At 49.8% G+C, this 26,254-nt stretch overlaps 1 protein-coding gene across 1 annotated transcript; it reads left to right on the top strand.

Annotated features, from left to right (window-relative positions):
- Positions 1-26,254, top strand: LOC113927529 (peptidoglycan recognition protein 4-like). The gene is given in 15 exon segments (XM_035727067.1): positions 1-37; positions 709-830; positions 1,992-2,159; positions 4,821-4,988; positions 7,354-7,431; positions 7,648-7,815; positions 16,143-16,200; positions 17,033-17,140; positions 17,929-17,969; positions 17,971-18,131; positions 19,547-19,662; positions 20,880-21,032; positions 22,362-22,560; positions 24,894-25,012; positions 26,076-26,254. Coding segments are annotated over 15 exon segments (1,875 nt in total).

Here is a 26,254-nt window from a genome sequence, read left to right as displayed (position 1 = left end):
ATGGACCTGAACGTGACTCTGACCGAGAAACAGGCCTGTAAGGAAGGCTGGTCTCTCGACCTCACTCTTGTGTGAGGAGGTTAGCACTGCTCTCCCCTGTGGGCCTGCCTGGAGACCTAGGTACCTAAGCCCTAGCACGGAGAAGCCAGGCTATAGAGTGACCGACTCTAGCTAACAGCAGTGGAGAGGGACCGTGCTGTAACAGCATCACGGTTCCGGAGGCTGGCAACACTTTCAGGGTGTCTGCGTGAGGGCCTAGGAAAGGATTCCCCTGAATCACAGGGCGAGAGAAACGGCTTCGCGCAGAGGCACCTCTCGCACCAGCTCTAGTGTCACGAAGCTAACCCTCCCCGGCACGGGTGCGTGGAGCCCTGAGTTCCAGGCACCTCCTTCCAAGGCAGAAATCTGGGCAATTACCGTGCCTCAAGCTCCCGCCGGTCACAGGGTTAGAGGGCGCGCTCTACTCTGTACTGTGGCTGAGAGCTCGGGGAACGGCCTCCCTAAAGACCACCCGAGCGAGCAAGAGCCCGGGGACGAAGACACGCCTTTTGGCTCGGCTCTTGTTGCTGGGCCCAGGACCCTTGCCCCGTGTGCGAGTGCAGGCCGCGAAACCAACACCTGACTCGCAGGAACCACACTGGAGAGCATCCTGGCTCTACCCGAGACAGCCGTTACGGAGGGTGGAAGCATTCTGCCGTGTGCCTGCAGCCGTGCGCTGGAGCGAGTCCCAGACCATTTTCGGAGTGAGACTCAGGCGGCGGCAGAAGGCAGAACACGGCCCCCCCGCTCGGCTCGTGAAGCCGGGCCTGCGGCCCCGCTTTGGCATGCAAGTCTCATTGCCAGCGGAAGGACGCGAAGCAAACACAGTGTAGAGAATCCGTCCTGTAGCTGCCGCCGACGTCTCTGAGGGAGGAGGCAGTGTACGGTGTCCGGGCGAGAGAGCCTGGGGAACGGGTTCCATGTGCCAAAGCCAGGTGAGACAGGCCGTTGCGGAAGGCACCCCTCGGCTCAGCTCTTGCTACCCGGAGCTGCTACCTCTACACTGCTCCCCGTGGCTCGGGAACTCTCGCCGCTCCACCCTGACTTGGAAGAAAGCAGCCTGGAAAGCAGCACAGCTGTAGCTCCCGTCCCCTCTCCACGGGGCGCGGCCACCTGTTCAACCGTGCTTGTGTGCCCAGCTGGGGAGTGAGTCCCAGCGGAATTCCAAGGGAGAAAGAAGCAGGGGCCCAAGGCGCCTCGGGACGCAACACCTCTTTCCTGAAGCTAGGTCGTCTGGCCCTGTGTGCGTTCAGTCCGAACTGCTAACCGCCTAACGCCAAGGAACCAAACGCCAGAGGCCCCGAGCCTGCGCCAAGAATGCCCTGCCTGAGAGCACACTTCACCTGTGGGGTATTTGTGTGAAAGCATGAGCGATGGAACCTAAAGGTGACTCTGACCGAGAAACAGGCCTGTAAGGAAGGCTGCTATCTCGACCCCACTCTTGTGTGAGGAGGTTAGCACTGCTCTCCCCTGTGGGCCTGCCTGGAGACCTAGGTACCTAAGCACTAGCACGGAGAAACCAGGGTGTAGAGTGACCGAACACTGGCAAACAGCAGTGGAGAGGGACCGTGCTGGAGACAGCATCACGGTTCCGGAGGTTGGCAACACTTTCAGTGTGTCTGCGTGAGAGCCTAGGAAACGATTCCCCTGAATCACAGGGCGAGAGAAACGGCTTCGCGCAGAGGCACCTCTCGCACCAGCTCTAGGGTCACGAAGCTGGCTCTCCCCCGGCATCGGTGCGTGGAGCCCTGAGTTCCAGGCACCTCCTTTGAAGGCAGAAATCTGGGCAGATACCGTGCCTCAAGCTCCCGCCGGTCACTGGGTTAGAGGGCGCGCTCTACTGTGTCCTGTGGCTGAGAGCTCTGGGAACGGCCTCCCTAAAGCCCACCGGAGCGAGCAAGAGGCCCGGGCCGAAGAGTCGCCTCCTGCTCGGCTCTTGTTGTGGGGCCCAGGACCGTTGCCCCGTGTGCGAGTGCAGGCCACAAAACAACCACCTGACTCGCAGGAACCACACTGGAGAGCATCCTGGGTCCTGCCGGGACAGCCGTTGCGGAGGGTGGAAGCATTCTGCCGTGTGCCTGCGGCCGTGCGCTGCCAGCGAAACCCAGACCATTTTCGGAGTGAGACTCAGGCGGCGGCAGAAGGCAGAACACGGCCCCCCGCTCGGCTCGTGAAGCCGGGTCTGCGGCCCCGCTTTGGCATGCAAGTCTCATTGCTAGGGGAAGAACGCGAAGCACACACAGTGTAGAGAATCCGTGCTGTAGCTGCCGCCGACGTCTCTGCGGGAGGAGGCAGTGTACGGTGTCCGGGCGCGAGAGTCTGGGGAACGGGTTCCATGCGCCAAAGGCAGGTGAGAAACAGGCCCTTGCGGAAGGCACCTCTGGGCTCCGCACTTGCTCCCCGGAGCTGCCGCCTCTACTCGGCTCCCCGTGGCTCGGGAACTCTCGCCGCTCCACCCTGATTTGGAAGAAAGCAGCCTGGAAAGCAGCACAGCTGTAGCTCCCGTCCCCTCTCCACAGGGCGCGGCCACCAGTTCAACCGTTCTTATGTACACAGCTGGGGAGTGGGTCCCAGCGGAATTCCAAGGGAGAAAGAAGCAGGGGCCCAAGGCGCCTCTGGACGCAACACCTCTTTCCTGAGGCCAGGCCGTCTGGCCCTGTGTGCGTTGAGTCCCAACTGCCATCCGTCGAACGCCAAGGGTCCAAAGGCTAGAGGCCCCGAGCCTCCGCCACGAATGCCCTTCCTGAGCGCACACTTCACCTGTGGGGTGTTTGTGTGAAAGCGTGAGCGATGGAACCTAAAGGTGACTCTGACCGTGAAACAGGCCTGTAAGGAAGGCTGCTCTCTCGACCCCTCTCTTGTGTGAAGAGGTTAGCACTGCTCTCCCCTGTGGGCCTGCCTGCAGACCTAGGTACCTAAGCCCTAGCACGGAGAAGCCAGGCAGTAGAGTGACCGTACACTAGCTAACAGTAGTGGAGAGGGACCGTGCTGTGACAGCATCACGGTTCCGGAGGGTGGCAACACTTTCAGGGTGTCTGCGTGAGGGCCTAGGAAACGATTCCCCTGAATCACAGGGCGAGAGAACCGGCTTCGCGCAGAGGCACCTCTCGCACCAGCTCTAGGGTCACGAAGCTAGCACTCCTCCGGCAAGGGTGCGTGGAGCCCTGAGTTCCAGGCACCTCCTTCGAAGGCAGAAATCTGGGCAGATACCGTGCCTTAAGCTCCCGCCGGTCACTGGGTTAAAGGGCGCGCTCTATGTTACTGTGGCTGAGAGCTCTGGGAACGGCCTCCCTAAAGCCCACCCGATCGAGCAAGAACCCTGGTCCGAAGACACGCCTCTTGGCTCGGCTCTTGTTGCTGGGCCCAGGACCGTTGCCCCGTGTGTGAATGCAGGCCGCAAAACCAGCCCCTGAATGGCAGGAACCACACTGGAGAGCATCCTGGCTCCAGCCGGGACAGCCGTTGCTGAGAATGGAAGCATTCTGCCGTGTGCATGAGGCCGTGCACTGCCAGCGAGTCCCAGACCATTTTCGGAGTGAGACTCAGGCGGCGGCAGAAGGCAGAACACGGCCCCCCGCTCGGCTCATGAAGCCGGGTCTGCGGCCCCGCTTTGGCATGCAAGTCTCATTGCTAGGGGAAGAACGCGAAGCACACACAGTGTAGAGAATCCGTGCTGTAGCTGCCGCCGACGTCTCTGAGGGAGGAGGCAGTGTACGGTGTCCGGGCGAGAGAGCCTGGGGAACGTGTTCCATGTGCCAAAGCCAGGTGAGACAGGCCGTTGCGGAAGGCACCCCTCGGCTCAGCTCTTGCTACCCGGAGCTGCTACCTCTACACTGCTCCCCGTGGCTCGGGAACTCTCGCCGCTCCACCCTGACTTGGAAGAAAGCAGCCTGGAAAGCAGCACAGCTGTAGCTCCCGTCCCCTCTCCACGGGGCGCGGCCACCTGTTCAACCGTGCTTGTGTGCCCAGCTGGGGAGTGAGTCTCAGCGGAATTCCAAGGGAGAAAGAAGCAGGGGCCCAAGGCGCCTCTGGACGCAACACCTCTTTCCTGAGGCCAGGCCGTCTGGCCCTGTGTGCGTTTAGTCCGAACTGCTATCCGCCTAACGCCAAGGAACCAAAGGCTAGAGGCCGCGACCCTCCGGCACGAACGCCCTTCCTGAGCGCACACTTCACTTGTGGGGTGTTTGTGTGAAAGCGTGAGCGATGGAACCTAAACGTGACTCTGACCGAGAAACAGGCCTGTAAGGAAGGCTGCTATCTCGACCCCTCTCTTGTGTGAGGAGGTTAGCACTGCTCTCCCCTGTGGGCCTGCCTGGAGACCTAGGTACCTAAGCACTAGCACGGAGAAACCAGGTTGTAGAGTGACCGACTCTAGCTAACAGCAGTGGAGAGGGACCGTGCTGTAGACAGCATCACGGTTCCGGAGGCTGGCAACACTTTCAGGGTGTCTCTGTGAGAGCCTAGGAAACGATTCCCCTGAATCACAGGGCGAGAGAAACGGCTTCGCGCAGAGGCACCTCTCGCACCAGCTCTAGTGTCACGAAGCTAGCCCTCCCACGGCACGGGTGCGTGGAGCCCTGAGTTCCAGGCACCTCCTTTGAAGGTAGAAATCTGGGCAGGTAACGTGCCTCAAGCTCCCGCCAGTCACTGGGTTAGAGGGCGCGCTCTACTGTGTCCTGTGGCTGAGAGCTCTGGGAACGGCCTCCCTAAAGCCCACCAGAGCGAGCAAGAGGCCCGGGCCGAAGAGTCGCCTCCTGCTCGGCTCTTGTTGTGGGGCCCAGGACCGTTGCCCCGTGTGCGAGTGCAGGCCGCAAAACAACCACCTGACTCGCCGGAACCACACTGGAGAGCATCCTGGGTCCTCCCGGGACAGCCGTTGCGGAGGGTGGAAGCATTCTGCCGTGTGCCTGCGGCCGCGCGCTGCCAGCGAAACCCAGACCATTTTCGGAGTGAGACTCAGGCGGCGGCAGAAGGCAGAACACGGCCCCCCGCTCGGCTCGTGAAGCCGGGTCTGCGGCCCCGCTTTGGCATGCAAGTCTCATTGCTAGGGGAAGAACGCGAAGCACACACAGTGTAGAGAATCCGTGCTGTAGCTGCCGCCGACGTCTCTGCGGGAGGAGGCAGTGTACGGTGTCCGGGCGGGAGAGCCTGGGGAACGGGTTCCATGCGCCAAAGGCAGGTGAGAAACAGGCCGTTGCGGAAGGCACCTCTCGGCTCTGCTCTTGCTACCCGGAGCTGCTACCTCTACACTGCTCCCCGTGGCTCGGGAACTCTCGCCGCTCAACCCTGACTTGGAAGAAAGGAGCCTGGAAAGCAGCACAGCTGTAGCTCCCGTCCCCTCTCCACGGGGAGCGGCCACCTGTTCAACCGTGCTTGTGTGCCCAGCTGGGGAGTGGGTCCCAGCGGAATTCCAAGGGAGAAAGAAGCAGGGGCCCAAGGCGCCTCTGGACGCAACACCTCTTTCCTGAGGCCAGGCCGTCTGTCTCTGTGTGCGTTTAGTCCGAAGTGCCATCCGCCGAACGCCAAGGAACCAAAGGCTAGAGGCCCCGAGTCTCCGCCACGAACGCCCTTCCTGAGCGCACATTTCACCTGTGGGGTGTTTGTGTGAAAGCATGAGCGATGGACCTAAACGTGACTCTGACCGAGAAACAGGCCTGTAAGGAAGGCTGGTCTCTCGACCTCACTCTTGTGTGAGGAGGTTAGCACTGCTCTCCCCTGTGGGCCTGCCTGGAGACCTAGGTACCTAAGCCCTAGCACGGAGAAGCCAGGCAGTAGAGTGACCGACTCTAGCTAACAGTAGTGGAGAGGGACCGTGCTGTAACAGCATCACGGTTCCGGAGGCTGGCAACACTTTCAGGGTGTCTGCGTGAGGGCCTAGGAAAGGATTCCCCTGAATCACAGGGCGAGAGAAACGGCTTCGCGCAGAGGCACCTCTCGCACCAGCTCTAGTGTCACGAAGCTAACCCTCCCCGGCACGGGTGCGTGGAGCCCTGAGTTCCAGGCACCTCCTTCCAAGGCAGAAATCTGGGCAATTACCGTGCCTCAAGCTCCCGCCGGTCACAAGTTTAGAGGGCGCGCTCTACTCTGTACTGTGGCTGAGAGCTCGGGGAACGGCCTCCCTAAAGACCACCCGAGCGAGCAAGAGCCCGGGGACGAAGACACGCCTTTTGGCTCGGCTCTTGTTGCTGGGCCCAGGACCCTTGCCCCGTGTGCGAGTGCAGGCCGCGAAACCAACACCTGACTCGCAGGAACCACACTGGAGAGCATCCTGGCTCTACCCGAGACAGCCGTTACGGAGGGTGGAAGCATTCTGCCGTGTGCCTGCAGCCGTGCGCTGGAGCGAGTCCCAGACCATTTTCGGAGTGAGACTCAGGCGGCGGCAGAAGGCAGAACACGGCCCCCCGCTCGGCTCGTGAAGCCGGGCCTGCGGCCCCGCTTTGGCATGCAAGTCTCATTGCCAGCGGAAGGACGCGAAGCAAACACAGTGTAGAGAATCCGTCCTGTAGCTGCCGCCGACGTCTCTGAGGGAGGAGGCAGTGTACGGTGTCCGGGCGAGAGAGCCTGGGGAACGGGTTCCATGTGCCAAAGCCAGGTGAGACAGGCCGTTGCGGAAGGCACCCCTCGGCTCAGCTCTTGCTACCCGGAGCTGCTACCTCTACACTGTTCCCCGTGGCTCGGGAACTCTCGCCGCTCCACCCTGACTTGGAAGAAAGCAGCCTGGAAAGCAGCACAGCTGTAGCTCCCGTCCCCTCTCCACGGGGCGCGGCCACCTGTTCAACCGTGCTTGTGTGCCCAGCTGGGGAGTGAGTCCCAGCGGAATTCCAAGGGAGAAAGAAGCAGGGGCCCAAGGCGCCTCTGGACGCAACACCTCTTTCCTGAGGCCAGGCCGTCTGGCCCTGTGTGCGTTTAGTCCGAACTGCTATCCGCCTAACGCCAAGGAACCAAAGGCTAGAGGCCCGAGCCTCCGGCACGAACGCCCTTCCTGAGCGCACACTTCACTTGTGGGGTGTTTGTGTGAAAGCGTGAGCGATGGAACCTAAACGTGACTCTGACCGAGAAACAGGCCTGTAAGGAAGGCTGCTATCTCGACCCCACTCTTGTGTGAGGAGGTTAGCACTGCTCTCCCCTGTGGGCCTGCCTGGAGACCTAGGTACCTAAGCACTAGCACGGAGAAGCCAGGTTGTAGAGTGACCGAACCCTAGCTAACAGCAGTGGAGAGGGACTGTGCTGTAGACAGCATCACGGTTCCGGAGGGTGGAAACACTTTCAGTGTGTCTGCGTGAGAGCCTAGGAAACGATTCCCCTGAATCACAGGGCGAGAGAAACGGCTTCGCGCAGAGGCACCTCTCGCACCAGCTCCAGGGTCACGAAGCTGGCACTCTTCCGGCACGGGTGCGTGGAGCCCTGAGTTCCAGGCACCTCCTTTGAAGGCAGAAATCTGGGCAGGTAACGTGCCTCAAGCTCCCGCCGGTCACTGGGTTAGAGGGCGCGCTCTACTGTGTCCTGTGGCTGAGAGCTCTGGGAACGGCCTCCCTAAAGCCCACCGGAGCGAGCAAGAGGCCCGGGCCGAAGAGTCGCCTCCTGCTCGGCTCTTGTTGTGGGGCCCAGGACCGTTGCCCCGTGTGCGAGTGCAGGCCGCAAAACAACCACCTGACTCGCAGGAACCACACTGGAGAGCATCCTGGGTCCTGCCGGGACAGCCGTTGCGGAGGGTGGAAGCATTCTGCCGTGTGCCTGCGGCCGTGCGCTGCCAGCGAGACCCAGACCATTTTCGGAGTGAGACTCAGGCGGCGGCAGAAGGCAGAACACGGCCCCCCGCTCGGCTCGTGAAGCCGGGTCTGCGGCCCCGCTTTGGCATGCAAGTCTCATTGCTAGGGAAGAACGCGAAGCACACACAGTGTAGAGAACCCGTGCTGTAGCTGCCGCCGACGTCTCTGCGGGAGGAGGCAGTGTACGGTGTCCGGGCGCGAGAGCCTGGGGAACGGGTTCCATGCGCCAAAGGCAGGTGAGAAACATTCCGTTGCGGAAGGCACCTCTCGGCTCCGCACTTGCTACCCGGAGCTGCCGCCTCTACACTGCTCCCCGTGGCTCGGGAACTCTCGCCGCTCCACCCTGATTTGGAAGAAAGCAGCCTGGAAAGCAGCACAGCTGTAGCTCCCGTCCCCTCTCCACAGGGCGCGGCCACCAGTTCAACCGTGCTTGTGTACACAGCTGGGGAGTGGGTCCCAGCGGAATTCCAAGGGAGAAAGAAGCAGGGGCCCAAGGCGCCTCTGGACGCAACACCTCTTTCCTGAGGCCAGGCCGTCTGGCCCTGTGTGCGTTGAGTCCCAACTGCCATCCGTCGAACGCCAAGGGTCCAAAGGCTAGAGGCCCCGAGCCTCCGCCACGAATGCCCTTCCTGAGCGCACATTTCACCTGTGGGGTGTTTCTGTGAAAGCATGAGAGTAAGTGACATAGAAGATAAGTTGATGGAAAGGAAGGAATCCAAGGAAAACAGAGAGAAACAACTAATGGACCATGAGGGCAGGCTTTGAGAAATCAGCGATACCATAAAGCAAAACACTATTAGGATTATTGGGGTCCCAGAAAAAGAAGAAAGCATTCCATCCTAAAGTAACAGAATACACATTCTTCTCAAGTTCACATGGAACAGTCTCCAGAATAGATCACGTATTGGGTCACAAATCAGGTCTCAACTGGTACCAAAAGTTTGGAATTATTCCCTGAATATTTTCAGACCACAGTGCTTTGAAACTGGAACTCGATCACAAGAGGAAATTTAGAGGGAACTCAAACACCTGGAGGTTAAAGGCCATCATGCTAAAGAATGAATGGGTCAACCAGGAAATTAAAAAATTAAAAAATCATTGAAACAAATGAAAATGAAAACACAACTGTTCAAAACCACTGGGATAGAGCAAAAGTGGCCATAAGAGGGAAATACATTGCAATACAAAGCTCCCTCAAAAAATTAGAAAAGACTGAAATATAAAAGCTAAACTTACACCTAAAGGATCTGGAGAAAGAACAGCAAATAAATCCTAAACCAAGCAGAAAAATAGAAATAAGAAAGATCAGAGCAGAAATCAATGAAATAGAAACCAAAAAAGCAGTAGAATAGATCAATGAAACTATGAACTTGTTCTTTTTTAAAATTTTTTCTTCTTAAAGATTTTATTTATTTGATAGAGAGAGAGGGAGAGAGAGAGAAAGAGAACAAGCAGAGGGAGCAGAAGACAGAGGGAGAAGGACAAACAGGCTCCCCGCTGAGCAGGGAGCCCCACGTGGGGCTCAATCTCAGGACCCTAGGATCATGACCTAAACCGAAGGCAGACACTTAACCTTCTGAGCCACCCAGGTGCCCCAGGAACTGGTTCTTTGAAAGAATTAAAAAGATTGATAAACAGCTAGCCAGACTTATCAAAAAGAAAAGAGAAAAGATCCAAATTAATAAATCATGAATGAAAGAAGAAAGCTCATAACCAACACCAAGGAAATACAAACAATTTTAAAAACATATTATGAGCAACTATATGCCAACAAATTAGGCAATCTGGAAGACATGGATGTGTTCCTGGAAACTTATACTACCAAGACTGAAATAGGAAGAAATAGAAAACCTGAACAGACCCATACCAGCGAGGAAATTGAAACAGTAATCAAATATCTGAACAAACAAGCGTCCAGGGCTGGATGGCTTTCCAGGGGAAATCTACAAAACATTTAAAGAACTAATACCTATTCTTCTGAAGCTGTTCCAAAACTAGAAAAGGAAGGAAAACTTCCAAACTTGTTCTGTGAGGCTGGCATTACCTTGATCCCAAAACTAGACAAAGACTCCACCAAAAAGAATTACAGACCAATATCCCTGATGAAGATGGATGCAGAAATTCTCACCAAGAGACTAGCCAATAGGATCCAACAGTACATTAAAAGGATTATTCCACTACAATCAAATGAAATTCATCCCTGGGCTGCAAGGGTAGTTCAACATTCACAAATCAATCAAAGTGATACATCACATTAATAAAAGAAAGAACAAGAACCATATGATCCTCTCAATTGATGTAGAAAAAGCATTTGAGAAAATATAACATCCTTTTATATATATATATATATATATTTAAGATTTTATTTATTCATGAGAGACAGAGGGAGGGAGAGAGAGAGAGAGAAGCAGAGGAAGAAGCAGGCTCCCAAGGAGCAGGGAGCCCGATGCAGAACTCGATCCCAGGACCCCGGGATCGTGACCTGAGCCGAAGGCAGATGCCTAACCATCTGAGCCACCCAGGCGCCCTATAACATCCTTTTTTGATTAAAACTCTCCACAGTGTAGGGATAGAGGAAATACACCTCAGTATCATAAAAGCCAATTCTGAAAAGCCCACAGCAAATATCATTTTCAATGGGAAAAACTGAGAGCGTTCCCTCTAAGGTCAGGAACACGACCAGGGATGCCCACTCTCACCACTTTTGTTCAACTTAACACTAGAAGTCCTAGCTTCAGCCATCAGACAACAAAACGAAATAAAAGGCATTCAAATTGGCAAAGAAGAACTCAAACTCTCTCTTCCCAGATGACATGATATTTTATGTGGAAAACACAAAACACTCCACACCAAAATTGCTAGAACTCATGCAGGAATTCAGCAATGTGGCAGGATACAAAATCAATGCACAGAAATCTGTTGCATTTCTATACACTAACAGTGTGAATGAAGTATGAGAAATTAAGGAATCGATCCCACTTACAATTGCACCAAAAACCATAAGATACTTAGGAATAAACCTAACCAGAGGTAAAGGATCTGTACTCTAGAAACTAAGGAACACTTATGAAAGAAATTGTGGAATACACAAAGAAATGGAAATACATTCCATACTCATGGATTAGAAGAATAAATATTGTGAAAATGTCTAAGCTACCCAGAGCAACCTACAGATTCAATGCAATCCCTATCAAAAACCATTAACATTTTCCACAGAGCTGGCCCAAACAATCCTAAAATTTGTATGGAACCAGAAAAGACCCCAAATAGCCAAAGGAATGTTGAAAAAGAAAACCAAAGCTGGGGGCATCACATTGACCTACTTTAAGCTGTATTACAAAGCTGTAATCATCAAGACAGTAGGGTACTGGCACAAAAACAGACACCGAGATCAATGGAACAGAATAGAGAACCCAGAAATGAACCCTTAACTGTATGGTTAACTAATCTTCGACAAAACAGGAAGGAATATCCAATGGAAAACGGACAGTATCTTCAACAAATGGTGTTGGGAAAATTGGATAACCACATGTAGAAGAATGAAACGACCATTTTCTTACATTATACACAAAGATAAACTCAAAATGGTTAGAAGACCTCAATGTGAGACAGGAATCCATCAAAATCCTAGAAGAGAACACAGACAGGAACCTCTTTGACCTTGGCCATAACAAATTCTTGCTAGACATGTCTCCAAAGGCAAGGGAAATAAAAGCAAAAATGAACTATTGAGACTTCATCAAAATAAAAACCTTCTGCACAGCAAAGGAAACAGCCAACAAAACTAAAAAGCAACCCATGGAATAGGAGAAGACATAACAGATAATGACATAACAGATAAAGGGTTGGTATCCAAGATCTATAAAAAACTTCTCAAACTCAACACACAAAAAACAAATAATCCAGTCAATAAATGAGCAGAAGACATGAATAGACATTTCTCCAGAGAAGACATATAAATGGCCAACAGACACATGAAGAAATGCTCAACATCACTCAGCATCAGGGAAATCCAAATCAAAACCACAAGGAGATATCACCTCACACCAGTCAGAATGACTAAAATTAACAACTCAGGAAACAACAGATGTTGGCAAAGATGTGGAGAAAGGGGAGCCCTCTTACACTGTTCGTGGGTATGCAAGCTGGTACAACCACTCTGGAAAACAGTACGGAGGTTCCTCAAGTACTTAAAAATAGGGCTCCCTTATGACCCAGCAATTGCACTACTAGGTATTTACCCCAAAGATACAGATGTAGTGAAAAGAAGGAACACCTGCACCCCAAAGTTTATAGTAGCAATACCCACAATAGCCAAATTGTGGAAAAAGCTGAGATGTCAATTGACAGATGAATGGATAAAGAAGATGTGGTGTATAATATATAGAATGAAATATTACTCGGGCATCAGAAAGGATGAATACTTATGATGTGGATTGATCTGGTGGGTATTATGCTGGGTGAAATAAGTCAGTCAGAGAAAGGCAATTATCATATGGTTTCACTCATGTGGAATATAAGACACATCACAGAGGATCATACGGGAAGGGAGGGAAAACTGAATGGGAAGTCATCACAGAGGGAGAAAAATCATTAGAGAGTCTTAACTATAGGAAACAAACTGAGGGTTGCTGTGCGGAGGTAGGTAGGGTAACTGGGTGATGGGCATTAAGGAGGCAATGTGATGTGATGAGCACTGGGTGTTATACGCAACACATGAATTGTTGAACTCTATGTCTGAAACTAATGATGTACTATATGTTGGCTAATTGAATTTAAATAAAAATATAAATAAAAATTTTTTAAAAAAGCTAATGAGAAGAGTGATATAATTTTTTTTACACTTTTATCTTTTTTTTACATTTTGTACACCTCTTCAATGCATGGCTTAAGAGGCCCCTGGATGACTCATTTGGTTAAGCACCCAACTCTTGATATCAGCTCAGGTCCTGAGATTGAGCCCCACGTTGGGCTTTGTGTTCGGCAGAGAGTCTGCTTGAGATTCTCTCTCCCTCTCCCTCATGCGTGTGCTCTCTCTCTCTCTCCCTTTTCTCTGAAAAATAAATAAATCTTTAAAAAAATGCACAGCTTAAAAGAAGACCAGTGGATTCTCATATCCACTTCTGCATGTGTTTTCTATGTTGTTTTGATTGAAGATATGAAGAAAATTCAGCCTCATACAGATATGTAGTTGGAAAGGGGAGGAATATATTAATAGTCTTTAAAAATCAGTGTAGGGGAAACTGGGTGGCTCAGGTGGTTTAGTGTCCCACTCTTGATTTTGGCTCAGGTCTTCATCTCAGACTCATCAGATTGAGCCCCACGATGGGCTCCATGCTCAGTAGGGAGTCTGCTTGAGATTCTCTCTCCCCCACCCCTGTGCTCCTTTCCCCCCCACCCTGGCTCACACTCTCTAAATACATACATACATACATACATAAAATCTTTTAAAAAATTAAAAAGAAAAGAAAAATCATTGTGGAGGGGTGCCTAGGTGACATAGTTAAGCATCTACCTCTTGGTCTTGCCTCAGGTTGTGATCTCAGGTGGTGAGATCCAGCCCCCTGTTGCTCAGTGCTGAGGCTGCTTAAGACTTTCTCTCCCCCTCTTTCTGGCCCTCTGCCCTGTGTTCATTCTCTCTCTCTCTCTAAAATAAATATTTAAAAAAATCAGTATGGATATTCTTCTTTGATAAGACACTAAAACTCAATAAGTGGAGGTCTCTTAAGCTTAGTTGCAATGTAGAATCTGAAACCATACCGATGAGTCCTTTTTTCTCTGTTGTCCATCGTGAAATTAAAATTCATTGTCTATCATGAAATATGAATGGCTCTGCTATTCAGGCATCATTTCGTGAGTTCATATATTGGACATTTGAAAAATATTGATTCACTGAGTTAGCCACATCTTCCAAACACAGACACATTTCAATACTGAATATGTGCGTGTATAAAATCACATATATTAATATCACCACTGGTCTCATCAGAAAAGTCTTAAAGTATTGGAAGACTGTCAAACACATAGTAGCCAACACAAATTTTCCAAAATTCTAATTTTTGTTTGAAAGCTCTGATTTTATTATTGCTAACAAATATCATTGGTTATTCTCCTTGAAGTAAAATTTTACTCTGTTCATTTTTGAGACCATGTCAGCCATATATATATATATATGGAACTGGCGCATTCATGGGGCCTCCTCAAGGGGGCATTTCTGGGGCCCAAAGTCCTGAGCATAAGACTGCAGTCCCACTTAGGGCCACCTGTCTGGATTTGGGACATTCCTTTAGAAGGGTTCTTTCTGAAGTCTCAGGAGGCTGCCCCAACTCCCAGGGAGGTGAGAACCCTACAGGTGAGAACCCTGCAAGTCCCTTCCCATTAGGGAAGTATCATGTGGAGTTTCTTCTGTGAAGATTCTATGAAGACTCATGGTTTCCAGGAGGCCAGCTGTGGGCTATGGAAACAGGTGATGACTGCAATAAGGCCTTGAGCTGGGAGTGGGTGAGGGGCCAGGCATTCATGGTGGGGGTAGTAGATGCATGGGCCATGATAAGTTCTAGTGATGACGGCATTGTGTGCTGCCTCCTGGAATGTACCTTTCTATTTCTCTGCCCCTATCCTACCTGTGCAGGTGAACCCATTGGAAGAAGGTGAGGAAGGATGGGGTATTGGTCAGTGAACCTTATCTACAGCCTTGACAGTCCTGGGGCAGGTCAGTCTTGTTGGGGATGAAAACAATTTTCCTCTGCCCTTCAGGGTTCTTTAGCTGGGTTAAAATTTAAATTGATGTGAGACAGATTAATAGGAGAAAATCAAACAAAGTTTAAGAAATTATATACCTCCTGTATACATGGCAGAGCCCCAGGAAAACTGAGTAACACACTGAAATGGCCAAAGCCATCACCTTGAATACCATTTTCAGCTAAAGATAAAAAATGTTGATGGCAGGGAGACCTGCCAGTTGTGGGAGGTCACCAGAAAAAACATAGCAAATAAGGGCAAAGTTTAAGCAGATTTCAGTCATTGCTTTCTCCATTGACTGCATCTTCTGGAGATTTGACAGTCACCCCCTTTTCCTCGTACTGAAGGAGACACCCTTACACGTGGAGATTTCCCTTATTCATGTAAATGCCTCTTATGAAAGGGGACTTCTTGGTTTTCAGAATTTCTCATGGCTCTTGTGTATTTCCTTAAAAAAATAACCAGTTTGGAATAATCAATATGCCAAAGAAGCATATCTTGGGATGGCAAAATTTGTTCCTCTTACAGTCTCCAAGGCTAGAAAGTTCCCAGATGTTGGGTTGATCAGGCATCTTAAGGGCTGGGGATGAGGAAGCAGCTCAGGGAGCCTTGGGCAATCATGCCATTTCCCAGGGAGGAGGTACCTGGGCTTATTCACAGGGCGAGGCCTTGCTTTCAGCTTGAGTCTGGTCTCCCTCAGTTCCTCTGAGTGCCCTGGTTGGAACCTGTGGGAGCCTCAGAACTCTGCCCCCTCTCCAACTTCTGTTAGGGATCCAGGTATTCCTCTTCTCTCTGGAAAGCCAGAGCCCAAGATCTCCCTTCCAAGGGAGGGAGTGCCCTGGGGTGAGAGAGAGCCTGAAGGCCTGGGAAGTGGCAGCTGGAGAAGGAGGGCAGGGCCAGAGGCCAAGTCTGAAGGAAGGAACTGCCAGCCAGTGATGGGAGAGCCACCTGCACCCTGATCTGTGGGACTGGGACAGCACGGGACCCACAGATATTTCTGAGTGTGGGTGTGAGTGTGTTTCTTGTTGAGAAGCTCTCTCCCTTGGAAGGGACTGGATGTACCACATGGAGCATTAAGATCATATCTCTTCTGCCATAGAACTGGGGACCCCCACCCACTGACTCTTGTACCCTCTCTAACCCCACCACATCCCCGACTGGGAAGGAATTCTCTGCACTAGACCCATCCATGTGTGTTTGGATTTCTTAGTTCTATTATTCCTGGATCTTATAGTTCTCTTCTATAAGAATGGATGTTACAATCCTACATGGCAAGGTTAGCATAAGGATTAAATAAGATTGCATGAGCGAATTCTATGCTAGCCTTGTACATAGTAGTCACTCAGTGAAATCTAGTTGCACAGGGAAACAGAATGAGGGTGTTTACCCATCCAAGGAACACCTGACATGTACGGGGGACCTTGAGAGTCCTGGCTAGCTGCTGGCCCTCAGGAGGCCCATAGTTTGGCAGGGAGGCAGACAGGGGTGTCATGCAGTGGGGTGGGTGCCTTGTTTGAGGAGTGAAGCATGGTCTGGTTAACCATCAGTGTCTCTCCTAGGGTTGAATTCCACACATTCCTGTCAATGTTTTAGGACCACATGAGGTTGCTGCTGTGGCTTTGTGTCTTGGCTCTTGGTCTTAGGGCCTGGGGTGAGTTTTCCTTCACTGGATCAGAGGGTAACTAAGAAGGATCATCTACTTTTACAGCAGAGTTCTTTAAATGTTGCCTCTCCCTTCAGGTGAAAGAATAGCTTTGCATTTGGAACACAGAACTTGAAGTCTGTAAACCTGGTTTCAAATCCTTGGCCTACCTCCAGCAATGATTTTAAGCAAATTATTCAGCCCTTTAAGTCTTAATTTTCCCACTTGATAATTGAGATAAATTTATGATTTCCCAAATTTTTGAGGATTAAATGAGATAATGCACATGAAGGATTTTGCACCTGAGCAATGGAAGCAATGATTCTCTTCATGTGGCTGGGGTTTATGCTTCTCAGTAAGAGAAAGTTCCTTGGGGCTAGGGATGTCAGTCACACACACAGGAGCTTGGGCACAGTACATGCCCCCAAGTCAGGCCTGGAAGAGCTGACTTGATTTGTGCAAATAATTCTAATCCCTTTTCTGCATTATCTTCTCATTGTTTCTATTTGGTAAAATCCATACAAAAGAGAACCTTGTGCTTTTGAGATGCTTAGATACACTTCTAAGTTGTTGTTGTTTTCCCAATAGTGTATATAGATACAGCTCATGAGAAACGGATATATTTCTGACTCCCTGCTCTTGGCTATTTAACTGTGTTCTGGGGATTCCCTGGAGTTGGTGTTGAAGGAAAGCATGCATGTGTTGCAATTGGAGGTGGTCATCTAGTCAGCCTAGAGGGGTCTCCTGGAGGGACCTCAGTGATCTGGCCTGAGTCTGTCACTGAGATTGTTAGTACTGGGGTTCTCTGAGGACCAATGTAAAATGGACTGTTCTTCTGCAGGTGATTTCTCCTGGGATGAAACACAAGCCAAAGATGTATCAGAGGGCTTTCAGGACCTGTTTGGCAACATCTCTCATCTCACTGAGAAAGGAAAACTCAGTCTCAATGGTGAGGAGCCTTAAAGACAGCTGGGTATGTTCTGTGACCAGAGTGCTTCTGAGATCTGCACTGCCCCTGTGGCTGGCATGGGGCAGATGGGGCAGTGGAACATCAGCAAAACACCTGCAGGGATGCCACAGGCCTTGGGGGTCTGGGGTGGTACCAGGAGAGGACAGAAACCAGGACAGGGAGATTCAGCCTCTGCACTTAGGGCCCCTAGCCTGAAGATGGAGACTCACACCTTGCCCTGAGGGAGTTGTCTGACTGAATGGGAGAGCTAGGCCCTATTTGGAGGGAGCCCCTAGGCTGTGGAAGAGACGTAATCCCCTCAAAAAGCACTCAGGGCAGGACAAAGGACACAGTCAGAGTCACAGAGCAAATTGTCAGTGAGCATAGTGTGCCCTGAAGGCATTAGTGCTGCAGTGAAACCCAGAGGGGCCACTCAGGGCTTTCCCAGGGGAAGCAGTGGGAAGGAGCTGCTTCCTAAAGCAGGGGTCCAGGAGTAGAGCAGGGCAGGAGCTTCAGGGTGGAGTCTGTCCCAGTGGGGATGCCCTGGATAGGTGAGCAGAGCATCCAAGCTTCTCTGGGCAGGTGCATACTTTGCAGTGGGGCAGTGGAGGAGAAATAGATGTGGAGGTGAGAAGGAGAGGGTGTGTGTGCCTGCTGAAGCCCTCCTCCCAGGGTTTTTCCACCCCTGTGGGGCAGACTCAGCCTAGAATGGCACCCATGGCCCAGGGGGTAGTGAGGCAGTGATGGGGCAGGATGCACTGAGTGATGTCCTTGTGGTTACCCAACAGATGTCTTCACAATTGTTTCTCACAAGGAGTAGGGGGGGAGAAGCTGTTGCCTGCAGAACCCCACTGACCATGCCCGTGGATTTCCTTGTCACGCACCATGTCCCTGGACTGGAGTGTCACAACCAGACTATGTGCAGTCAGAGGCTTTGGGAATTGCGGGCCCATCACATGCACAACAACAGCTGGTGTGACATGGCCTACAAGTAAGGGCTATGTGGGGGTATATGGTCAATGCTGCTCCTTAGGGTTCTTCTCCCACCTTTACCCATGTCTTCTTTCCTCATTTCCTGGGTTGAGGATATATCAGGTTTATAGTGAATAAAATATGAAAAACCCTATAAAATTCCAAATCCTTTTGAATTTTCTATGAGATCTCCTAAAAGGATGCAAGGAAGGTTAAGTAATAACTATACTTCCTATCCCCCTCCAAAACTTCTTCACGTAGCACACTGATAGTTATGAATGACTACCAAGTGCATGGGTGCATTTGTTCTACCAAAAACATGTGAGGTTGGTCAGGCATACATTACTATCGCCATGCTCCAGGTGAGGGGACCAAGGCCAGGACGTTGTTTGGGTTTCTCAGAGTCACAGCTACAAGGTTGTAGAGCCCAGACTGACTCAAAACTGTCTCTTTGCCCACCACATGTCCCATCTCACCATATGCAGGGGGCTCTTACTTGGCAAGGCATCTCTTACTCTAGTGGTCACTGTAGTGGACCCTCTTAGTGCCTAGGACCACATGTCCTCAGCCCACCTCTGACCTTACCTAGTTGTGAGCAGTTCCTATGCATGGTGATGGCTTTCCACTTTGAGTACCCTCCACATCTCTCAGTTTTTCTGCTTTAGACTTTTACCACCCCTGATGGTGAAGGGGAGTTAATGTCCCCTTGCGGGGCAAGAGTTGTAAATAACTTCCTCAGCCCCCAGTCCTTCTCAGGGACAATCATTAGGTGCATGTACTCAGTTCCTTGTAAGTTCACCTATCTGGTGGCAGACAATGGGAGGAACAGTTCTGAGCTCCAGCTAGCCATTGTGAAGCCAGCCCAATTGTTCACACTTTGTTGGATTTCTTGCTTCTGATTCACTCTCCTTGCTCCCTCATACTGGCTTTTGGGATCCCTTTTCAAATAAACTGCCTGTATCCATGTCCTTATCTGAGGAGCTACTTTCTGAGAAGTCTATGTAAGACAGGAACCTGGCAAGGAGAAATCATATGAACAGCCTATGTGGAGATGACACAGGTAGCATGCATTTAGGAGGAAGGAGGAGAGCCATGTTTGAGGCAATATGGAGGCTGAGAAGAATCTCAGTGTAATTGGGTCTGTGTTAGCTACTGTGGTGGCACCAGGACCTCTCCTCCTTCTGAGTGTATAGGATAATTTACATAAAGCCTGGGCATCTGAACAAAGGAAGGAGGTAGGGAATGTGGGGGTGGGTTCTGAATTCTAAGGGAATATAATTGACTTTGTCTTTCCACTGTCTGGGACAAGTCCATGCAAATTCTCTGTAGTGAGCATAGCTTGAACCCTTCTCCCTTTGGGGGCTGATAAGTGGTTCCTCTTGTGGGGATGTGCCACAGTGCCAGACACTCAGCCTATATCTCCCTGCTCCACAGCTTCCTGGTTGGGGACGATGGGAGGGTGTATGAAGGTGTTGGCTGGAATGTCCAAGGCATGCACACCCAGGGCTACAACATCTCCCTGGGCTTTGCTTTCTTTGGCACCAAGGAAGGTAATGGTCATCCCAGTTGCCCTTCTCCAAAGAGTTACCTACTTCTTTGTTTCCACACTGCCTCCTTGACCTTCTCCTACTTCTCTGATGATCTACTCTCCTGGAGTTCCCCTCTCTTGGCTTACATGAATGGTATTTGTTCTTCTCTCCCTCCTCTGGCTTCCTTCTCAGTCTCCGAGCTCTCTCCTCTCTCTCTGGATATCTTGCAGTGGAGGTGCTGTACAGCCTTCTCTCCACAGCCTTGCTACCTTCTCATTGTCATCATGGAGGGATGTGGGCTTCTGCTGTCTTCTGTCAGTGACTGTCACATCTTCCTCTCTGGCTCTAAACCTTCTCCAGCACTAGACCCTCCTTCCCATTTCCTACCAGGCACCTCCTCCTTCCATCTCTCTTACCTCAAGATTTTCTGTACAATTTTTAAAACCACTCTGAGGCCTCTAATCCCTGCGTCCCTTCCACTTTCTTCTAGTCTTACTGCTGCCCATCCCCCCAGCTCTCCCAGCATCCTAGCATACCTGCTCCAGGACCATTCCACTGACTTTGCATGTCTAGTTTCTTATTGTCCCCTCCCAATACTCTGTGAGAAAATCCAGACAAGTTTCCTGATCGCTGTTACACAAAGTACAGCCTGAATTCCAGAGAGGAAGTGACCCAAGAAGAATCAAAAGGCAAGCTCACACTTTCCATTTTCAATTCCAGGATGGTTTCCACACACCAGAGGACCTGTATTCAGCTTGGTTTGTTTTTGTGACCACTCATTGTTACCTGGGTGTCACTCTGTTAGCTGTAGGGTCTTGAGCATGTTGTTTCTTGAAGCCTCAAGTTTCTTTCTGAGAATAATGAGGCTAATAATAGCATCTATGTCAGAGGTTTTTGGTGAGGATTAAGGAAGTTAATGCAGGGAAAGAAGCTGTCACATGCCTGGAAGGGCCCTTGCTGATGGGAAACCCTGACCCAGCTAGCTGGGCATTCCTGAGCATGGGGCTGTGTTCCAACTCTTCCATGGAGAAAGAGCAATGAATGAAGTTTTGGCAGGTCATTGGGAAAGGTCTTCATCCTGGGCCAGGTGGATCCTTGACTTTCAGGCTTTCTAACCTGGAGGATGAACCAGTTTCCCTCTAACAGCTGTGTAAGGGCTGGCAGGGCATCTAGTCCTTCCCTCACAGCCCCCTGAAACTCAGGTCAGACCCAGGTTGCCATAGATGGCTCTCTTTCAGGCCACAGTCACAGCCCTGCTGCCCTGTCAGCCATGGAGGGCCTGATCTCCTATGCTGTCCAGAAGGGCCACCTGTCACCCAAGTATGTTCAGCCACTTCTCGTGAAAGGTGAGAACTGCCTACTCCCTCTTCAGAAGGCAAGTCCCAAGAAAGGTAAGACCTTCAACCCTACTGGGCCTCCCTCTAGACCCACCCACCCAGCCTACCCCCTACTAATTTCCAAACACCATTGGGAGTGACTTTTCAGTCAGGGTCTCATTGGATCCTTTCTGATAGGCAACCGGTCACCCAGCTCTCTGAACCTTTGGGCTGGTGCACCTTGAGAGGAACCCTCCAGGTCACCTCTTTATCTCTCAGATTCCTAGAATAATAGAGCCATGGCATTAGCATAGTGTAATATATGTGCATCCATTTCTTCAATCAGTCAACAATTATTTACTGAGAACCTGCTAGTCACTGAGGATATATCACGGAACAAAACACACAAGCAGTGCCCTATGAAGTTTCAACCTAGAGGGTAGAAAAAAAATAAACAAATAAGTAAATAAAATATTTGGTATGTTATAAGGTGAAAAGTGCTGTGGAGGGAAAAAAAACATGGAGAGGAATAGGCATCTAACACATACAAGCACAAAAGCACAAATGCACATCTTTCTGAATACAAGAACCACAACAGCACTGATAGACCAAAGTGCTTACATCGCCATCTATACTGACATCAGAGGAAGTTGTTACAGTACTTTGGGTAATAAGCACTAGATAAAAGGTAGATTTGGGGTTTAAAAGTAGCATCAAAACCAGTATAGTTAAGGGTCACCTGGATGATTCAGTTCATAGAGCATGTAAATCTTGATCATGGGGTCATAAGTTTGAGTCCTACACTGGGGCCGTGGAGTTTACTTAAAAAAAAAAGGACAATATAGTTAACAACCACTTTCAAACTTTTCCTGGACTTAATAAAGTTTTAAAGATAATTGTATCTATTATATGAAAGCTCTGAGTAAATCTGGTCTCTGCCTTTGGATTAGTGCTATCAACTAATATTAATGATTGCTTATATTGACAGAGAGTTTTAGGGATTACAGATGAGTTTCAAAGACATGCTTTCAGTTGATAATTCAGCTGATTTGTCCAAAGGGCCCTGTCATGCAGGCACACACACACACACACACAAGACAATCATGCAGATAGATAAGATATCCTTTGCCCTTGGGGATGAGTATCCATATCTTCTTAGGATCAATATACCCACTGTCCTTTGGGTTCTGTTTTTGGGTTAGATCCCATGGCTCTATGATTCTTGCCTCTTGAATATAATCCCATCAGGCAGACATACTCCACTCCCAGGTGGGCTCTCCTGAGTTCCACAGTCAGAGTCAGGTCAGGATGCTCAGAGGCCATGGGGATGTTAAGTAGTGAGGTAGTCGACATGGGTGGGCACAATAAGTCCACACATCCGGTTTTTTTTGCCCCCCTCCTCAGCTTTCTCCAACATTATCCCACGGTCTGCATGGGAGGCCAGGGAGACCCATTGCGCCAAGATGAACCTCCTGGCTAAGTACGTCGTCATCATCCACACTGCTGGGAAAACCTGCATCATGTCTGATGAGTGCTACTTGCTGGTCCAAGATATCCAGTCCTTCTTCATAGACAGGTTGAACTCATGTGACATTGGGTATAAGTAAGTGGACCTGAGGACATGTGGGCTTCTTTTACCTGAGGGCAGACTATGAATCTTCTAATGGGAGAGAAGGGAAAATAATGTTTACTGAGTGCCCACCATATGAGAGGTGTGCTATGTTTAACCACATTGATTTTTCATGCAACTCTGGGTGAGCCTTACTTAGGATATAGCTAAAAGGGTGGTCAATCTCCTTGAGCATGTACTCAAAATGTGTCCTTTTTAAATATCTTATATTGACATGATGGAGACCAAGACTGCTGGAAAGATACTAGAGGAAGTTGTATACATGCAAGATTGTGAAGCCTGTAGAGAATATCTTTCCTGTCTGAAGGCAAGCGGAAACACCAGATAATATCCTCTGATTGCTCTAATGCCAATATCTATAATTTTTTAATAATGAGCACACTGACCTAATGAAAGAATAAAAACTTCTTGTAGGATGCTCTCCAAGCCCACACCATCTCAGTCCATCAGAAACAATTACACTGAATGTTAAGTCTCAGAATGGGCCACCACTAATCCAGACAGTACACATTAATCAAGGAGCCCTTCCTCTAGGGGCATGATGGCTTAGTTAGTGGAGTTGGATTTTAGACCCTCCTTGCCTCCTGGCCAGGCACTCTGTGCAGCGTGCAAGCAGCATAGCTCTGTGCAATGGCCCTGCCTTGGCTGGATTTACCAATTACCATTGGATTACCAAATCTAATTGGCTTGGATTTACCAATTGTGATTACCATGGAATCACAATTACCATGTGATTCTGGGCTGATAGCCTGTCTTATCTCCATCCTGTTTTAGTTGCAACACTTTTGAGATAGGAGAAAACTTCCTTCAATACCTTTCATCTGTTAAGACTTGCCATGTGCTCTGCTAGATCCTGCTATGCAGGATTATTCACAGGGTTGCTCTCTTTGATTAGAATGTATACCTGAAAATTGACTATATGTTTTGAACCTAAACTGGAAAATGATGGGTGCTGAGAGAGGACATTTTCCTTTTTCCATTCAGGCTTCAGAGGTCAGTTTCTTGTCCCTTGGCTTTTGACCTTTTATTGTGTCTTTTTTGCCATAACTTTCATTACCCTGCTCACTGTGAAATGATCTGTAGTCAGGAGTAAACACCCACTTGCTATAAATTAGTTCACTGAGAACACAATTGAGTGCCTACTCTGTGGCATGAGGTTATGCTCTGGGGATACTATCAGATGTAGCACAGATATGGTTCTTGCTTTGATGGAGCTAATACTCTGCTGAATGAGAAAGATAATTAAAGGAATAAATCCTAATAGAATACATTAAATGTTATGATAGAGGGTGCAAAGATGTAAGCAGGATACATTTTTAACTTGTTAGCTTGCTGGGGGATTGAGTGTGAAGGAAGTACACTTGAGAGGTGACATATCAGCTGACCTAAGAAATGAGTGAGCTTGTCAGAGGAGAGGGAAGACTGTTTCAAACACAGAAAAAGGACCTCTGTGGAAAATCCTGGACGCCACCTTGAGAATGGTGTCTTTGAGTAACTGAGGGAAGTTTATCATAATAAAAATAGATGACAGAGAGAGGGATGGTGAAAGGTAAGAAGGCAAAAAGGGGCCATCTCATGAAGGATCTTGTCACTTAAGCTGGGGAGTTTGGACTGTGTTGCCAAGGGACTAAAAGCAGGGTTTGATATAAGATTTGTATCCGAAAGGCATGAAGAACTACATATTTAAGGAAAGGACACAGGGAGACAAGGTGCAAAGGAGTGAGGGGGCAGTCACAAAAGACACCTGGGAGAGTAGAGTGCGATGGAAGTGAAGGGGGGAGGATATTTGTGGATGCAGAGGGATCAGGCAAGGCAGGACTGGAGAAGTGTACTTTGACCTTAGTGGTAAGGCAGCCACAGCTCACCTCCAGGGAAACAGTGTCATTAGTGAGGTATGGGGAAGGCCAGATTGGCAGGGATGGCTGTTGTTGCTTTTCTCTTCCTAGACTATGAACTTCTTGGGGCAGCAGCAGTGTGCCAGAGCTGGATGGGCTCATGAGAGCAGACTGTTGGAGAGCCAGGGCCTTTGTTAAATCACCAGGGGCTGAAAATCAGCCATGGTAGGAGTTTTACACCACAGAAATCAGTAAAGGCTATAAATAGCACTTCCTTCCCTTCCCCCTCTTTGATGAGCGCACCCCTGGCAAAGACTGTCTTTTTTGTAACTCTGCTTAGAATTTAATAGCTAATCAGTGTCTGCCGAGTAAAGGCATGAGTGATTGAATGAATGAGCAAATGAATAAATGAAACAATCCCAGGTTGTCTGTCTGTCATGCTGATCTCCATCTCCCCTCATGGTCCTCTAGCTTCCTCGTGGGGCAGGATGGTGTCATTTATGAAGGAGTGGGGTAGAATGTCCAAGGCTCCCGTGCTCCTGGCTACAATGACATTGCCCTGAGCATTGCCTTTATGGGCACCTTCTTGGGTAAGTGGATGCTTTGGGCAGTAGCAGTCATTGTATGGTGTTTGAGGGAGAGTGTCCTAAGTGGAAGACAACAGCATCAAACTCAGGGATCACTTCAGTGCCTGCATATGCTGGATTTACCCAGCTTCAGATTTGTCATTTGACTAAGCTGAGTGTGACCAGAGTGACCCCCTCCCAGACAGAATGCCCACTCTGAATCAATCTCCTTCACACCCAACCAAATGTCTCTCTCTTCTGACATCCAAAACACATATAAGACAAGGAGAAAAGATCTTTGTACATATATTTTGCTAAGTTTTTACCATGGCAACAATGTGGGGACCCTTACCTTACTTGCCACAGCCCTGGATTAGCCCTTGTCTCTGCATCCAGAGTGTACACTGAGGATTGTCATTGCTCAGAGCTCTTGACTAGAGTTTGTTTAGACTCTGGGAACTTTTGCTGCACCTCTGGGAAGAGCCATGTCACTGGGGCTGGTTCAGTCTGATACTAAAATGGATATTGGGTGGGGTAAGGGGATACCTAGGAAGGTGTCTGGGGATGGGCTGGGCGTGTGAAGGTACAGGAAGCACAGCTTGTGGCCAAAGCAAGGTTTCTCAGCCTCAACACTATTGACATCCTGGCTCAGGTAACTCTTTGTAGAGGAGCTGACCTGTGCATTGTATGACCCTTAGCTGCAACCTTGGCTTCTGCCACTGGATGCCTGTAACACATTTTGCCTAGCTTGAGAACCAAAAATGTCTCTAGACAGTGTTAAATGTCCCCATGGGAGGCTAAATTCCCTCAGTTGAGAACTACCATGTTAAATATTTGCAATGGACAAAGTCTCCATGCATCCCCCAAACAGTTGTATGTCTTATCCCAGGCTCTGCTCTTTTCATTCAAGAAGAACTTTGGTGCTGAGGAATCTGAGTCCTGACTTGATTTTCTGTCTATAGGGTGTCTGACAGTATCAGAATATATTAGCATGGTGGTAGGGGTGGGTTAGGGGGGATTCAGGAGTGGGTCCTGACCTGGGCAGGGTGCCCTGGAAACCTGTAACAGAGAGATAACTGTTTTGCAGGTACCCCACCCAATGCTGCAGCCTTGGAAGCAGCCCAGAACCTGATCCAGTGTGCAGTGGACAAGGGATATTTAATTCCCAACTACCTGCTGGTGGGGCACAGTGATATTGTCAACACCCTGTCTCCTGGACAAGCTTTGTACAACATCATTAAGGCTTGGCCTCATTTCAAACACTGA

The sequence above is a fragment of the Zalophus californianus genome, chromosome 4 (genome assembly GCF_009762305.2).
Source record: "Zalophus californianus isolate mZalCal1 chromosome 4, mZalCal1.pri.v2, whole genome shotgun sequence".
In the NCBI taxonomy this organism is placed as follows: Eukaryota; Metazoa; Chordata; class Mammalia; order Carnivora; family Otariidae; genus Zalophus; species Zalophus californianus.
The sequence above is the reverse complement of the archived record's forward strand: the minus strand, read 5'-3'. Positions and strand labels throughout refer to the sequence as shown.